Raw genomic sequence first — 17,395 nt, forward strand, 5'->3', positions numbered from 1 at the left:
AAGGGAATACCTCTTGCTAGTGCAATAGATAAGGCGATTCCCCTGGTTAAATGAGCCCTGATTCCTAGAGGCGAAGTGAGCCCACGCGCCTCATAGGAGAGGGCAATAGCATCTCTCACGAAGCTTGTGGCCCCGAAATATGTAAAAGCTGGTCTGACTTACGCCACTGGCTGATGCGGTGGACGTAAATCTGAAGAGCACGTACTGGACACATTGACTGAAGTCTCTCCTGCTCCGAACTCCAGCACTGAAACAATTCGGCAGTGGACTGGGTCTACCTGCTTCGTCATGCACCAACTTTCAAATACATTCTATTTGAGGGGAGGCAGCCCTAGCACTTAGAATAGTCTTAATAACGCTGGTTGGAAGACCAGCTTGACTTAGTTGGTCCCGTTTAGGGACCGCCAAGGCGTCCAGACGCAGGGGCTGGAAGTCAGAGAGTAGTAAAGGGGACATTTGCTGATCTTGCGAGGCAAAGAGGTCCACCTCCTCTACATGAAATTTTCCCAGAATGTAAATCACTCTGAGGGACAGGAACCTGGTGCGCTAGCTATTTAGCGGCGCGAGCACAGTCCGCCCTGGCGATTAATATATATGAGACTGCCATAGTGTTGTCCACCTGCACTAGGACATGGTAGTCTCAACTGCTGGAGGAAGTGCTTTAGGGCCTGAAATAGAGCCATGATTTTGAGGCAATTGATGTGCCGCGCAAAAAGATGGCCTCTCCAGCTCCCTTGGGCTGGACGGTCATCTAAGACCGCACCCTAGCCCATGAGGGAAGCATCTCTCGTTAGCATCTGCAACGACAAGACGAACTTAGAGTGGGATCCAGAGTCAGAAACCGGGGTCTGAACGACATAGGAAGGGTACGAAGCACCTGGCGCGTAGCCCTTATTGGGGATTGGCCCTAGAGTAAAATCCCCTGGTTCTTAGCCACAACTAAAATGCTCTTATGTGCAGAAGGCCCAAAAGTGTCACCGTGGATACAGCTGCCATGAGAGCTAAGATCTCTGAAAGTGATGGTCACTTTCTGATCTAGCTTGATTTCCTTCAGGGTGTTGAAAATGGATTCGACAAGAGTGGGAGACAGCTGTGCCCGCTTACGCTCAAATTCGCTCCCGAAAGCGAACCTCAGGAACCTCCTGTGTTGTGGCAATATTTCTATTGATTCATTTTTAGATAGCGGTAAACCCCACAAATCTAAAAAATTGGACGCAGCCCCCCGTTCCTCTTGCGCACTTTCCGATTTTATGGAAGTGGAGACCACGCCATTGAAACACGGAGGGTGATGTGAGAACTAAATCTTGTAGTTTCTCTGTACAGTGCTTAGTACCCAAGGAGATATACTTGGCAGTAGCTTCCACGCTGCCAGTTTCTCTGAAAGGGGCAAAGCTCAGCGGCTTGGTTAAACGGGGGGAATGTTGGATGTTCGGCATCCTGAAACACGGCAGGAAAAACCAAAAAAACTAACATTTTATTGGAGACTGGAGTTGTCCGAAACACCAGTGGTGGCGGAGCAAGAACACCAACCTCCTGGGTGTGCCAGGGAGAACACTTCATTCTTTTAAAGGAATTCTATGTGCCTCTCCCCATTGGGGGGCCACCCCCCACGGTCCTGGGCACATGAACCTCAGGGCTTCTTTGTGAAGACAATATGCCAGTCTGACCTCTTTTAAGGCGGATTGTGTGACGCACCCCAATCTTGCGAGGGGGTGCCCAGCTCAAAAACACTCTCCTTGTGTGTTTCATGCCTCGCAACAGTCAGACTCGGTCGAGACTGGGTGGCCGACAGTCCCGACTCTTGAGCAAGGCGGGGAAGGAATTTCCCGAAGGCTTGTTATATAACTTCACCTCATGAACCTAGTGGCGACCGAGTTAACGACATCGCCAAGTAGGCCGGGAGGCGAGATGTGGCATCGAGGAGGAATACACGATCCTTCTCCTTAATGCCCCTGAAATTTAACCACAAGTGCCTCTCCGCGGAGACCATAGCAGCCATAAAACGGCCGATAGCACGAGCCGTCTGCTTTGTCGCACGAAGAGACAAGTCTGTGGCCCGGCGTAAGTCCAATATGCCTACCTTGCAGAGCCCCGCCAGTACTCAAGTCTCTCAGCAGGTCAGCCTGGTAGGCGTGCAAAACCACCATGGTGTGCAATGGAGCACCAACCTGACCTGCTGCCTGAAAAGCTTTTCCTTCCAGGGAAGATAAAGAGTCTACACAGCTTGAAAGGAAGTAATAGCTTTTCAGGAAAGATGATGACCCAGAAGAGAGATAGTCTGGAAGCATCTCTTCTATCTGGGTGTCATCATATAACTCCGCGTTTCTACCTCAACTATATTTAAATAAATAAATAAGTTGACGGCAGGAAAACACGGGATGAATACAGCTAACTCCATGAAAGGGTTAACTCATATGGAGATTGCTAAGAAAAGGGGAGAGAGCGTCGCTGAGGCTCCGCCCCCCGGCCACTCGACAGAACCTGCCTAGTTTTATTTATTTATTTAAATTTATTTATTTTTTAAGTGCTTAGAGGCTATTACCATCTCTGCGGAAGCAAGAGAGGATATTTATCCTTGCCCATTCACAAGAAGCGCCAGCGCTTGAGAGCGGACAGAGGGATTTCCCGATCCGATGAGAATGCGAAAGAAAGGAGTTTTTTAAATCCGTCTCTCACTGCTCTGCCGGATGCACGAGTTTAAGCCCCAGGAATGCGCGGGGGCTCGAAGCTTTTTAAGGAATGCGAGTGGCGCGCGTAGCACTTAATCAAAGCAGTAAAGTGTAGAGATCACCCTCCGATATGGATTATACACACGGAGGGACATCTCGTTTAAAACTCTGCCATTATCGGTGAGTTAAACACTTATTTTGCTGGTTAGACACAACACGCTCACAACTAGGTGAAGACAAGAATCTGAGGAATGTTTCCGGTTCACTCCTATTTATAACCTGCAGGTGTGTCCTATCAGATGACGTCACCTGACCAAGGTTATAAAAGCCCAAAATTTGGCGTGTTTGATACACACATGCTTCACAACTGGCAACATGACAAGATGTTCCCATAGCGTTTTCACGCAGCATCGAGTGTAGCCTTTGAAAGGGAACTAATACCATGTGTTACGAATAAAAAAAAGAATTATGGTGTCTAGAGGAAGCAAGTAAAGAGAAAAAAGCAATGGGCCTAAAACTGAACCCTGTGTAACACCAAACTTCACTTTAGAACATGCAGAATGGTCACCATTTAAATCTACAAACTGATAACGATCAGTCAAAAAGGATCTGAGCCACGAGAGGGCCGCTCCCTTAATTTCTACTACATTTTCTAATCTGTGAAAAAGAATACTATGATCAATAGTGTCAAAAACTGCACAAAAGCTCAAGTAACACAAGTATAGTGACGCAACCCTGATCAGAGGCCAATGAGAGGTCACTAAACAACCATGATCCATCTATAAAATCAAAATCCACCACCAGTCACCTATCTTTAAACTTTTTGGAAACTTCAACTTACAAAGGCCCAGATATCAACACCACACACAAATTGAACATTCAATTCAATTTAATTTTATTTATATAGCGCTTTTAACAATGGTCATTGTCTTAAAGCAGCTTCACAAAAATGAAAGAATTTATTTTTTTTTAAAGAAAAATATTTGGAAGTGTGTATGTGTGAGAAAAATGTGTCTAGATAATAATGAGATGATGAATGAAATGTCTCTGATGAGCAAGCCAAGGGTGACGGCGACGGTGGCAAGGAAAAACTCCCTGAGATGGCAGTAGGAAGAAACCTTGAGAGGAACCAGACTCTATCAGGGAACCCATCCTCATCTGGGTGTTCTCCCCGAACAGTGTCTGGAAGGCTATTCCAAAGCTTTGGAGCCAAATATGAAAATGCCCTGCCCCCTTTTGTAGATTTAAAAAGTCCGGAGTTTTGTGATCTTAAGGAACGTGCTGGATTATAGCGTATCAGAATACTGGTTAGGTATGTGAGAGCTGAACCATTTAAAGCCTTGTATGTAAGTAGTACTATTTTGTAATTAATTCTAAACTGAACAGATAGCCAGTGCAGGGATGATAATATAGGTGTTATATGATCATATTTTCTGGATCTAGTGAGAACCCTGGCGGCTGCATTTTGGACTAACTGTAGCTTGTTTATTGAGGATGCAGGACAACCACCTAGTAATGCATTACAATAGTCCAGTCTGGAGGTCATGAATGCATGAACTAGCTTTTCTGCATCAGATACGGATAGGATACTCCTAAGTTTGGCAATATTTCTAAGATGGAAAAAGGCTGTTTTTGTGATATTGGAAATATGATTTTCAAAAGACAAGTTACTGTCTAATATTACGCCCAGGTCTTTTACTGTTGAGCTGGTAGTAACAGTACATCCTTCTAAACGCAGGCTGAATTGTGAAAGCTGTTGTGTGCTGGTTTTTGAGCCGATAAGTAATATCTCTGTCTTATCTGAATTTAGTAAAAGAAAGTTATTGGTCATCCAATCTTTTATGTCCTGGACACACTAGGTTAATCTAGACAACTTGGGTATTTCATCTGGTTTTGTTGAGATGCATACTTGGGTATCATCAGCATAACAATGGAAACTAATCCCATGCCTTCTAATGATGTTTCCCAAGGGAAGCATGTATATTGAGAACAGCAGAGGTCCTAAAACTGACCCTTGTGGGACCCCATATTTCACTGGCATTACATCAGACGGTACTCCATTTAGATCTACAAAATGGTATCGATCAGACAGGTATAATCTAAACCATTTTAATGCCTGCCCCTGAATACCTATATGATTTTGTAGGCGATCTATGAGAATATTATGATCTATGGTGTCAAATGCAGCACTAAGATCAAGTAAGACTAGTATTGAGATGCAGCCTTGGTTAGAAGCTAAAAACAAGTCGTTCGCTAGTCGTTCGCTCTTAACTAGTGCAGTTTCTGTACTATGATGGGGCCTGAAACCTGACTGAAATTCTTCTAGGATGTTGTTTTCCTGCAAGAATGTGCATATTTGAGCTGATACTACTTTTTCTAAAAATTTTTATATGAACGGAAGGTTTGAAATCGGTCTGTAATTTGTTATTTCATTCGCGTCCAAATTAGATTTTTTAAGAAGCGGCTTAATAACTGCCAGCTTGAAAGGTTTAGGGACGTGACCTAGACATAATGAAGAATTAATAATGTTTAGAAGTGGCTCTCCAACCATAAGCATCACTTCTTTTAAAAATCTGGTTGGTATTGGGTCTAACAGGCATGTTGTTGATTTAGCTGAGGTGATAAGTTTATACAGCTCTTCCTGTCCTATACCTGTAAAGCACTGAAAATCTAAATGTGAAGCTCTAGGCTGAACTTGATCGTGAGATACTATTAGAGGTTGAACCTCCGTTATTTTCTTCCTGATACTATTGATTTTTTCATTAAAGAAGTCCATAAAGTCTTCACTTCTAAACTGTGATGGGATACTCTCTGCGGGCATCTTAGGTTTTGTTAGGCGAGCCACTGTACTAAATAAGAACCTGGGATTATTTTGGTTTTTTGCTATCAGTTGGCTAAGATGCTCGGTCCTAGCAGTTTTTTGAGCCTGTCTATAGCTGCACATACTGTCTTTATACGCAATTCGAAAAAATTCAAATTTAGTTTTCCTCCATTTTCTCTCGAGGTTACGGGTTGCTCTCTTTAGGGTGCGAGTATGACTATTGTACCACGGTGCAAGTGTTTTATCTCTGACTTTTTTTAATCTGACGGGAGCAACAGTGTCTAATGTACTGGTAAAAATAGTGCCCATGCTGCTAGTTACCTCATCTAGATCGTCTGCATTTAGGGGTCTAATAAGAATTTGGGACAGATCCAGCAGATTACTTGTGAATCTGTCTTTAGTAGTCGGATTCATATATTTAGAATACTCTTATTTCTCTTTTACTTTTTAGGTCATGGAGAGTTGTTAACATTTCACTGCATATCATGTATGACACATACAGTAGTTGATCAATTGGAATGGTTATTACCGTCGCGCTCACCGCCGCGTAAAAACGTCAGCGGCCAAAATAAATCAGTTGCATTTCAAAGTCATTCGTAAAATGGCCGCCAGGTGGCGCAAAGTGACATTTTCGCTCGTTGCCGTAAATACAACAGTGACCGTTATACAGCGTATCTCTGTATCGGTTTATTGTTATTTAAGTTCTGCATTATTTCAGGTACTTTAAACACATTGTTGGGTTGCTCATGTTGGCTCATATGAGATGTAGTTTACAAATGAACACCTGGTTGGGTTATTTTGACCCAACAACTGGTTTATTCATTATTCTTTCCTTTCTCCAAATATCAGCCTGCAGAATGTTTGAAATATTACTGTTTATTGTGTTACAGGTGTAGTTTTAAGAGTTGTTTAGGCAGGAATGCGTGTGTATACAGCTCAAAACCTCCATCAGTTATTAAAGATAGCGGCTATTTAGAAAACATGCCCAGTGATTTCTGAGCTTCAGGAAATCTCCCGGCGCTCTGCGCATAACACCGGACCAACTCATGTCGAAAAGAATTTATAAACGGTTTCTAAACATGGGCTATTGTTTTTTACTTATAATATTTGTTAATTTAATTTAAATGAGGTTTGGGCTCAGGACTTCGACTCGGCATCGTGATTCTCCTCTTTAATTTACTCCATAGTTTTAATCAGCGCTCTGCCGCATGCATGGAGTTTTCCAGAGCGCACCGGCAGAAGTAGACTAATGATTATGAACGCGTCGGGAAAACAGCAAGCAGACTGACTCTGACCATTTAAAAAAACATTTGCGTTCATTTTCTGACGCGCTCAAGTTCACCAAAAACAATACAGAGCAGCGCAGCTTACAACACTTACAAAATCACAACACTTACAAAATCACAACGTTTTTTCGTTATTGTGAGTGCGCTTAAATAAAAGTTGAGTCTTATAAAGGCATGTAGTCTTATATAGTTTTATTATATAGTTTTTGCACATTAATCTGACACAGTTTTTTCAGCCTGTCACGGCGTGCGCCCAAATCAATATCGCTCCTCGCGCACTAGTTAGGCGGCCTCCCCTTCAGACATGCGAAGCAGCGGGACCGCAGAATTACACATGACTGGTGAGCTATCGTTACTATCGTTGCCCGGGCTTGCACCCCGCGCTATAAAATACTCGGGGTTTGTTGGGCTACAGTGGATTTTAATACGCGCTGTGTATGCAGCGCGCGTGCAACAACACGGAAGTGCGGCATGCAAGCAGGGCAAATGGAACGCGCCCCATGGACTTCAAAGGAGCGAGAGGTGGGAGGGGGGCGGTACCATCCGCGGAGAGCAGAGTCAGCGCGAGCAGACGGATGGCCATTGCACTCACACCGCGTAGTAAAATCCACTCCTCCCAATCATCCCAATCATCACCAGCCGTGCCTTATTCCGTCATGTCATGTGGGCATTATAAGCTTTGTATTGAAAACTTCTAACTAAAAAGTGGCAGCTGGCACGCCTAAAAATAGACGCAGGTTATTTTTTTAATAGTCTAAATAAAACCCCTCCGATTTAATTTCCTATAGTCTAAAAAGCGCTCAACCGCACGCATAGTTTTCCCGAGCGCGAGGAATTTTTTTGTGCTAAATAATGTTTATGCAGTATAAGAATTCCTATTAATCCTGGGTTGTTCTTTTAGTGTCACTATAGTGCTTTACAATGCCAGACAACATTCAAATGCAAATTATTCACCCTCCCAGGTGTGAATCGGCTGTTCTCACCTATACATTCAGAGGAACTGAAATGCACTTCTCCCCACTTTAAAAACCTCTTGAATCTGAGGCTCTTCTGGAGACTTTCATTGATTTCAATTTGTGTAATTTTAATCTCCTGGATTCTAGATTCTAAAGTTGACATTGTTACCTTTTTTAATCATTGGAATGGAAGAACTTATTTTCCTTATGATAGCATAAATTGCATTGTTTTTAATCAGTCTATACACAATAATATTTTTTGGTATTTTTATTTATTTATTTTTTTTAAACGGGTATGGGGGCTATCTTGGTTCATTAATCTCCGTGCCTGGTTTAGGTTTAGTATTCAGTGCGCATCTGTTATATTACAACTATCATAACACTTAAATACCTTTTATTGATGGTTAAGTGACTGATGTGCCTAACATTTTTCAGCTGAGCCTTTGTTTCACTGAAAACGACCGCGACACCCCTCTCTCTCTCTCACACACACACACACACACACACAGAGCCGACCAAATCATTAGCACGTCCCTCCCTCAAACAGCACAGACATTTACTTACACCTGAACCATAACAGTCTGCTGCATTTCATTCTTATAATAACGCAAAAACACAAGCGGGGCTGAAAGACCGACATCTGCTGACGCAGTAGAACGTCCTAACACTGTTTTAATGTTATGGTCATTTATTTCAGTTAATAAATCTACTATAAATTTAAAGAACACAAGAAATAAGATGACACAAATCCATACACGCTTTTTTTCTAATTACAAGTGATAAAATCAAAAGGCTCACTGTGTTAACATTTTTGTGCTTAAATTTTATCCTAATAAGATTTGATTTAATTTGAATTTTAGAACAGTGGCAGCTGGAACACCTAAAACAGATGCAGGATTATTTTTTTATAATCTAAATAAAAATGCTTTTTTAAACGTGGGCTATTGTTATTTACATGCAATATTTGTTAATTTAATTTAAATGGGGTTTGGTCTCCGGAATGTTGAGCATCAGGATCCTCTTCTTTACTTTCCTACGTGGAATCAGCGCTTAATCGCACGCATTAAGTTTTGTAAATTCGTTTAATGTTTAATAGTAAATAATGACCCCCGTTGCGCTGTACCACCGCTCGGAAAACCTTATGAAATACAAGTTTAGGACAATTATGATGATCTGCCACGGCGTGCGCGTGCGATGGGTGTACGCCCAAATCTACTATAACTACTCCCTCACTCCGTAGGCTCCCTGAATAGGCAGCAAAGGGACGGGAGCCGCCTATTTGTGCCGGCTGGCGATAATTAACGTTAATATGATCTCGGGCTTGCTCCGCATTATAAAAGCAAGGCGCGGAGGTTTGTCTGAGGTCTGGGAAGTACGTGATGTAATGGAGAATATAAAAAAAGCATGTCAGTGGGGAGATGTGACGCGCCCGAGGGGCTTTAAACAAGGACACTAGAATTCCGCCCTTTGATCTCCGCGCTGAGGACAGCGCGAGCTCCCGCGGCATCTTCACTCTCGCACCGTGCACGCCCTCGCAGCCCCGCTGCCGAAGAGGAAAAGTGTGGTTAGGTTTTTGCGTCAGCGAGAACTCGCGCCGGCCATCGACAGCGGGAGAAGCGCCGTCACGAGGGAGCGTGCAGGAGCGCTGCCTCCGCGTGCTCAGTTCTGCCACTCGCACCAACACTTATCGTCAGCTGTGTGCCCGCATGCCAGTGTGGCACAGCCCCCGGAACTGCACATGCACAACCTTTATCCAATTCTTTCCTTTCTCCCTCCAACACTTTCCTTCCCCATTTTACCTAAATAAATTACCCTTTTCCTGTAAGACCTCGCCTCGTGTCCGTGCTTTATGGTGCCGCCCGTGCAACATGGGTCGAACCCGTTTACAGATCATAACAGTCTACTGCATTTCATTCTTATAATAACGCACAAACACAAGCAGGGCTGAATGACCAACATCAGCTGACGCAGTAGAACGTCCTGACAATGTTATAATTTTTATGGTCATTTAGTTAATAAATCTACTATAAATTTAAAGAACACAAGATATAAGACAACACAAAACCCTACACTCGTCTTTTCTAATTACACGTGCTAAAATTTAAAGGCTCACTGTGTTAACATTTATTTTGTTTAAATTTGATCCTAATAAGATTTAATTTAATTTAAATTCTACATTTGTATCGTCATTTTAGTTCTGTGATTATAAATTTGTTTAACTACAATGTTTTACTTGATTTTATCCGCTACTACGTGCAGTTCTAAAACTCCGTGTCTCATTAATCCAGCAGAGAATGAACTAAGGCATGAGGCGTCAGCCTGTAGTTATATAGCGCCACTCAATGGTAAAAGCCAGCAAACGCACAAAGCCAAACGGTACCGCCGAGCGCCGCGACGGTAGGACCTACATTCCGATTGATTAACCACTGTATGTTTATGTGACAAATAAATTTCTAATTAAAATTTTTGTTCAAGGAAGATTTCTTGTGCTGCTCCTTGGCTATCCGATGTATTGCGCGGCAATAGAAAATAATTAAGAAGTGCAGAGGAAAGATGGAAGAAATCATAGCTTGATGCAGATCTTGTAGCCCTAACCCGGCTCTTCTCTCTATATTCTAATGTGAAGCAAATGATTCATTCAGGATGGCATCTCATAAGTTGAAACTCAATCTCAATAAAACTGAACCGCTGTTCATCCCAGGTGATTCATCCCATCTTATGATCTCTTATTCAAATCACTTGTTTATTTCTTCTTTACAACATCAGAAGAATTTGTCTATTTCTCTTCACACTGGCTACACAGGTGCTTCTTCAGTCCATTGTTATTATAAGACTAGACTACTGCAAACCAGTCCTGGCAGCTTCTGCAGCTGATCCAAAAAGCAGCTGCATGGCTTGTTTTCAACTTTCCTAAGTTCTCAAACATCAACACCATTGTAAAATGTACAGGACTGCCACCTAGTGGCTGTAAACATAAAAAAATTTAAGCATTACTGTACTTCTTCATTTTTTTTTTATCAGAACAGTCATAGTAATGATCATGATATAAATTTGTGTTGATGCCTGCTCCACATTAGAAGCTTTTACATGGGAACTTTGTGAAAGGTAGGTGTGAAATATGATGTTAGAACAATATTTAAATGTGTGTAATTGGTGTTCTTTATGTTAATGTGACACTGGGGTAATTTTAAAGATTTTTTTTCATAAAGAAAGCAGCTGCAGCTTTATAATATCTTAATTTTGTCATGTGATGGTGACGTATCGTGGCTCTGGTGCATTCTATGTGCACAGTATGTATACTATGGTTTAAGAACAGTTCCTTATGCTAAAGCTAACTATTAGATTGCCTTTTTTATCAGTATGTGTTTTTTGTAGGCTGTAATAATGAGCAATTACAGTTAAAGTAGTTAGTTGAACATTTTTATGCAGAAATAATAACTATAAAAAAACATTTGGGACAACACAGTCATTGACTGAGAATGATGTTTTATTGGTCAAGAGGTGTTTACAGAATACTTGAGTCTGTAAAGATATGATTCTTTCAAAGCATAATTGCATAATCAAATTTACCCTAATGTTAAAACCACAGATAGTTCACAAATCCAATATATTTTTTCTAAAAAAACCAAGAGGGTTATCCACTCCATCTTCATACAGATATATATTTATTACAAAAGCAATAGGCCAGGATCTATATGACTGTTTACTGGTAGACTGTGTCGTAGGTGACCATGTATGCGTCGCTGAAGGCATACAGCAATCTGTCTCGTGGATTGTAATTCAGATACTGAATATTGGTTTGTGTTTTTTTTATTTGGATCTTCAGATCGTAGCGCTCCTCCTTTGTCACTGTGTCGAAAGAGTAGAAGATTTCCTCTTTGTCTTTGTCCACGAAGCGTGTAGCGTAAAGCACACCACATATCATAAAGGTGTTGGTGGCGGCGCGCTTGTGCAGTGATGTCTGCCACGTTCGGCCCAAGGACGGAGGAACTCCTTGAGTCACTTCGCTCAGGACCACGTTGCCGAAATTTTCCGTTGTTGTGTAGATGACCCAGACACCAGACTCATCCGTAGCAAGATCCAAGTCCGTGTAGGTGTACGCGGCATCCAGGTGACCAAAAGGAGCCTTGTTATTGAAGCTGGCAGTTTTTGGAAGTGGTGTATTGGTGACGGACTTATCAGTAACGTTAAAGCGACACACTGAGGCTGTATAATAGCAGTTGTAGTATAGCGCATCTCCATACATCACTACATTGGGCCCCTGAATGGTGTTTGTGGTGGGGTTTGAAGAAGAAATATAACTGTATGTTGGACCCACATTTACCATTAGAGTGCTCCAACTGCTATAATGTGTAATATAGTTGGCATAAACGTTGCTGCTGGTTAAAACCACCAGCCAGTACATGTCCTCCTTTCCTAGAGCAGGCTTTGGATCTTTTCCCCAAGCTCCGTAAGGGTACGAGGTTCCGTATGGGTTGAGGGTGTAAGTCCTAGGGCCTTCCATGTTAATGAACTGTCCTTGTGGACAGTGTCCTACTCACACACACACACAGAACACATGAAAAGAAAATAATCACAAGCGCTATTTTATTATTAAAATTCTATACACTAATACAGTGATAGTTAGGAGTCAACTTTTTTATGTTTTTATATACATACACATACTATATATACACTATTGAATAGCTACGAAATGCATTAATGACTATGACACTATAACTATGACTCATACTTACGCACTCACACAGTTATAACTGTGTACCTTATTTACAACATGTTTGTGCTTATCTTACCATGGGGTGGGTGGGGTAGGGGGGGTGGGTCTGTCTGTCTGTCTGTCTGTCACCCAGTTTAATTAGGGGTGATCTGATTATATTGCTCCATTTATCCAGTATTTCACAGAAAGGGTTATGAAAGATAAGTAAATATGGTCATGAAAGGTATTCGTTTATATATTTATCTTTAGTAGGAAGATAATTCTGGGATAATGTTCTGGGGAAACTGAGCAGAAGCAGGCAGAACATGCATTGAGTTAGATGTTTACATTTTACGTACCTGGACGACGAGTTGGAGGGGGAGGGGTGGCTTCAAGCTCTTTCTGACACTCAGCTAACGCTCTCTTCATACGGAGATTTTCCCGCTCTTTGCTCACCACTTGTGAAATATCGTATGTCTCAAGCTCCTTCATGTTCTTGCTCATGCTTTTCAGCTTTAAATGCAAACAGACAACACAATTATCATGATCATCCAAATTTTTGCTTAGTCACGTGTGCATAGTTACTTAAAATGAAATAAAATTGAGTTCTTTATATTGAGGAATATATTGTGCTTATATTTAACTCTATATTGCACAGTCCTGACTCATAAACAGTATATTTATTAAAATAATGCAAAGAATCGCTAAAATGCTTTTTAAGAGCTAGGGTTCTCTGACAAACAGTGCCATCTACACTAAAGAGTGTTTAGTACTTTTTTATATACTTTATCTTACTCTTCACATACGGATAGACAAACTTGTTGGACAACCACCACAAGAGAAGCATGATAAAGCCGGTAAGAGAGAACTCTTTTTGGCACTGGCCCGTTCTTGTAGCCCTTACATAAAGCAACCGACCAACTTTCCTTTCCTTTTGACTGATTCGTTTCACTGGAAGATTGTCACAATGCTGTGGCAGTGTGAGACTTTATATCTTTATCAGGTTTTATGACATTTTGTATATATTAATGTCTTGATTTGCCAGATTTTTCTGGTGTCTGTTATATGGTGTGAATTGTAAATTTATTACACTGTATGCTGTCAACTGAGAATTTTTTATAAAACTATACTATTTCATCTCATTTATATCTGATTTTAATCTCATTATGGTCTTATATATGGCCATTTGCTTCTCCTTCAAATTGCAGTTCTGTTTCTCATGATATGTAAATCTCAGATTTCTTAAATGTTTCTCAAAAGTATGTTTCGCTTTGTGTCTCAGTTTTGTCTCTTTGTTTCTCCTAAGTGGTGTTTAGAAGAAATAGAAAATACAAAGTCGAGCTTGTAATGAGACAGCTTAATTCAGTCTCATGAGACAAGAAAAAGCTCATTTTAATCAATAAAATTTAGCTATGGGTTAAGGTGAAATTTTGCATTGCGAACTGCATTTTCCCGTAGGGAATAATGTAAATGCAGATAATCTGTTCCGGCCATTCAAAAATATTTCAGATAATTCCATGTTCTCCCTGTGTTTGGTGGGTTTCTCTGGTTTTCTCCTACAGTCTAAAAACAAGCTGGTTAAACTAATTGATTTTCCCAAATTGCCCGTGATGTGTGACTGCACATGTTAGTGTTGACCAGAGGTTCCACCATGGTCAAAAAATGGGAAAAAAAACCCAACAGTAATCACAATCGGCCTCCACGGCCCCTGGTTGGACTAAACTGGTTCCTACAGTAGATGGATGGATAAAATTATTTAAATATTAGGCTTATTATGCAAATGTGAGGAATGATGTTGGAGCCCGGAATATTCATCATTCTTTCCATCAAAGGACACATTAGACATTAGAAGTTGACCTTCATTAAAGCTGCAATTATTTATGGGTTTAATTCAAACAGATTAATAACTTCCCCATAAACTTAAAACATCTATTTACAGACAACCTCAGTATACATATATTATTATTTTATTATGATAAATTATTATTATGAAAAACTAATTTTTTACAAAGTATTTTGGATGTTTGACACTTCATTTTCAAACTTTTAATATTTAACAAAATAGTGTATTCAGAATTGTTATGATTAATATCTGACATTACATGGGTATAATAACTTAGTATTGGGCAACAATAAAAAAAAAATAATTAAGTGTGTGATTTCCAAAACCACTTTCAGAGCTTTTGCACTACATTTGGCTTTAGTTTGGCATAAAACAAACAAACAAAAAAATATATAGACACTGAGTGGTGCTAAACATTTATTCTGTATCAGTGTGTGACATGATATGGTTTGGTGTGTAATGTTATGCAGTAAATCACCTTGTTTGTCGTTAACTCACTGAGCTCCATGTTGAATGTCATGGTATTGTTCAGTTTTTCCATAAGCTCCAGGATCTCAGCGAGTTCGAGCTCAATAATTCTCAGTGACACGGCTCCATACAGATCTCCATCATCCTCCTTCTCCAACACAGACAAGCTCTCCTCCAGCTGCTCCAGCCGTCGCTGCAGTCCCAGCATCAGTGAATCCAACTCGGTTAGCTGAGGGAGAGAGAGAGAGAGAGAGAGAGAGAGAGTTGATCAATATGGAGAAAACTTAATATTGTCGCAAACTTAAGTAATTCTGTATATTATGAATAATTAAAGGAATTTAAATAATAGTTTGTTGCAATATTGGATCTTTTTTCTTTTTACTTGCTTTTATTACCTAACATATTTTAGAATAGTTTGAGTGTAAAAAAATCTTTTAAGCCACATACCTCTGTTGAGATGATGCTCTTAGAGCACTGTGAAGCATCGTTGTAAACGGTGTTGAGTTTGTCCGTTGGGAAAGGCCCCTGCAAGTTGTTTAGCTCACACACACAGTCCTTCCCATTCACACACTTACACACAAAACCACAGCAAATAAAAATAAATAAATAAATAAAAATTTAGATATAGACAACAACATATACAGTACACATGACGGTTTCTTTAAATGTGACGGTAGTTTCATATAGTAAAAGTCTTTTTGTGCAGGTTGCAATACTGTTCATTTGTAGACTGTGATGACTAGCTTAATTTGATACTTAATAACTAATGCATATATATCAGTGTAAAGCCTACAGTACATTGCAGCTATGCTCCTCTTACCTGAGAAAAAAGTGTGAGGAAGATTGCGGCTGTCTGTACAGACATCAGAGACGACTCCATGGTTTGTTTTAGACGAGCATGACAGAACAGCAGCTTTATATCAAGAAAACATTTCAAGGCTCTGTCTTAACGCAAATCACCGCCTCCTTTTTTAAAATCAAAGTGTGCTATTTAATATAAAATTTTTAATTCTGCTGACCAACATGTAAAGGCAAAAAAATGGAGAAGTAAGAGTTTCTGTTTTGTGCTGATATCTGGTGTGAAGTAAGAGGACAACATGATGTGGGACAATTTGGGTTTTGGTGATAACTGTTGCACAAGTACATGTTGAAACAACAGCGTTTTTTATGCATTTTTTGCTTTCCTTACTTGAATAATTGTATATTTATGGTTTTATCCTCTAACATAGTTTATTTTGCCCTTTGCTTTATACCACAAAAGAATTCTTCACTCTAATGTTTATTCATTTTCCTTAACAGAAGCTCTGACAAAAGTGTTGATGCAACTCTAAGTTTAGTAAGGTACTACTTCTAATGCATTATCATGTTATCTATGTAAACAAAGAAACAAACAAACACTTTGAGGCATATGAATTTAATTAGAATTTTTAGAATTCAATTTTTTTATTTGAACTTTAGAACTTGAAAAGGAGAAAACCTTCAGCTTTAGGTGTGTTGTGCAATAAACAAATATCAGCGAGAATGAAAGGAAAGGTGTACAAGACAGTGGTGAGACCAGCGATGCTCTACGGCTTAGAGACAGTGGCACTGAAGAAAAGACAGGAGGCAGAGTTGGAGGTAGCAGAGCTGAAGATGTTGAGGTTCTTCTTGGGAGTGACAAGGATGGATAGGATCAAGAATAGGTTCATCAGAGGGACAACCGATGTTAGATGTTTTGGAAATAAAGTCAGAGAGGCCAGATTGAGGTGGTTTGGACATGTTCAGAGGAGAGATTGTGAACATATCGGTAAAAGGATGCTGAGGTTGAAACTGCCAGGCAGGAGGTCTAGAGGAAGACCAAAGAGGCGATTTATTGATGCAGTGAAAGAGGACATGAAGTTAGTTGGTGTGAGAGAAGAGGATGCAGAGGACAGGGTTAGATGCAGGCAGATGATTCGCTGTGGCGACCCCTGAAAGGGAACAGCCGAAAGACAAGAAGAAGTCTTGGGTAACATTTGTCTTTAAAAATACCTCTATGGTATGAATAAGCTCTTTGTGCCTGGCTTTGCCTCCTTTCGGATGAAGTCTTTCATGGAGTGCCAGACAAGCTCGATAGGGTTTAAATCCGATGACTCTGGCGGAGTCTTCACCCAGTTGATTCCCTCTGACACAATGCGGGATGCAGCAGCAGTGTGCTTTGGATCGTTATCCTAGAAGAAGCGATGATGTGGTCCAAAATACTTTCGTATATATGGTCCTGCAGCTGCTTACATTTTACAAGGCACATAGACCACATACAAGACACGTGTTTCAGCTACATAAAGCAAATTGTTCCTTTTTTTGAATGTGAGTTCAGATATGTTAAGTGCTAATATTGTGTACAGTATTATGATTTAGTTTCATACTGTGTGACTGATTTATGTTTCCCTGAACACAGATGCTCTCCTCAGCCACCAAAAAGAGAAATCAGAGGACACCTGCAGCATCCACCTCTACAGGAAAAGTGAAAATGGTGAAAAACAAAGTGGTATATTAAAATATAATATTAAAAATATTGTATATTTTGCATAGCATAATTAAACAATAACTTTTTATTTCAGGCTGGCATTGTCTCATTGCTGCCAGCTTTTATGGAATATTCCAGTGGGGCTGTGTGAGGTGTGTGCGGCCAGTCAGA

At 40.5% G+C, this 17,395-nt stretch overlaps 1 protein-coding gene across 1 annotated transcript; it reads right to left on the bottom strand.

The window, feature by feature from the left end:
- Nucleotides 1-11,376: 11,376 nt before the first annotated feature.
- Nucleotides 11,377-15,693, bottom strand: LOC128532115 (olfactomedin-4-like). The gene is made up of 5 exons (XM_053506340.1): nucleotides 15,560-15,693; nucleotides 15,187-15,309; nucleotides 14,750-14,968; nucleotides 12,788-12,941; nucleotides 11,377-12,265 (listed from the first exon to the last, which is right to left on the bottom strand). The coding sequence occupies exons 1-5, from the start codon at nucleotides 15,617-15,619 to the stop codon at nucleotides 11,436-11,438; spliced, it is 1,386 nt and encodes a 461-aa protein (XP_053362315.1). The 5' UTR covers nucleotides 15,620-15,693; the 3' UTR covers nucleotides 11,377-11,435.
- Between the last annotated feature and the right edge of the window lie 1,702 nt (nucleotides 15,694-17,395).

Source organism: Clarias gariepinus, chromosome 10 (genome assembly GCF_024256425.1).
Source record: "Clarias gariepinus isolate MV-2021 ecotype Netherlands chromosome 10, CGAR_prim_01v2, whole genome shotgun sequence".
Taxonomy (NCBI): Eukaryota; Metazoa; Chordata; class Actinopteri; order Siluriformes; family Clariidae; genus Clarias; species Clarias gariepinus.

Excerpts from the sequence above, each read along its gene's own strand:
- LOC128532115 (XM_053506340.1), bottom strand. The coding sequence starts at position 15,619 with ATGGAGTCGTCTCTGATGTCTGTACAGACAGCCGCAATCTTCCTCACA. Across the intron at positions 15,310-15,559 it reads TCCTCACACTTTTTTCTCAG|TGTGTGAATGGGAAGGACTG; the intron begins GTAAGAGGAGCA and ends TTTGTGTGTAAG. Across the intron at positions 14,969-15,186 it reads AGAGCATCATCTCAACAGAG|CTAACCGAGTTGGATTCACT; the intron begins GTATGTGGCTTA and ends TCTCTCCCTCAG.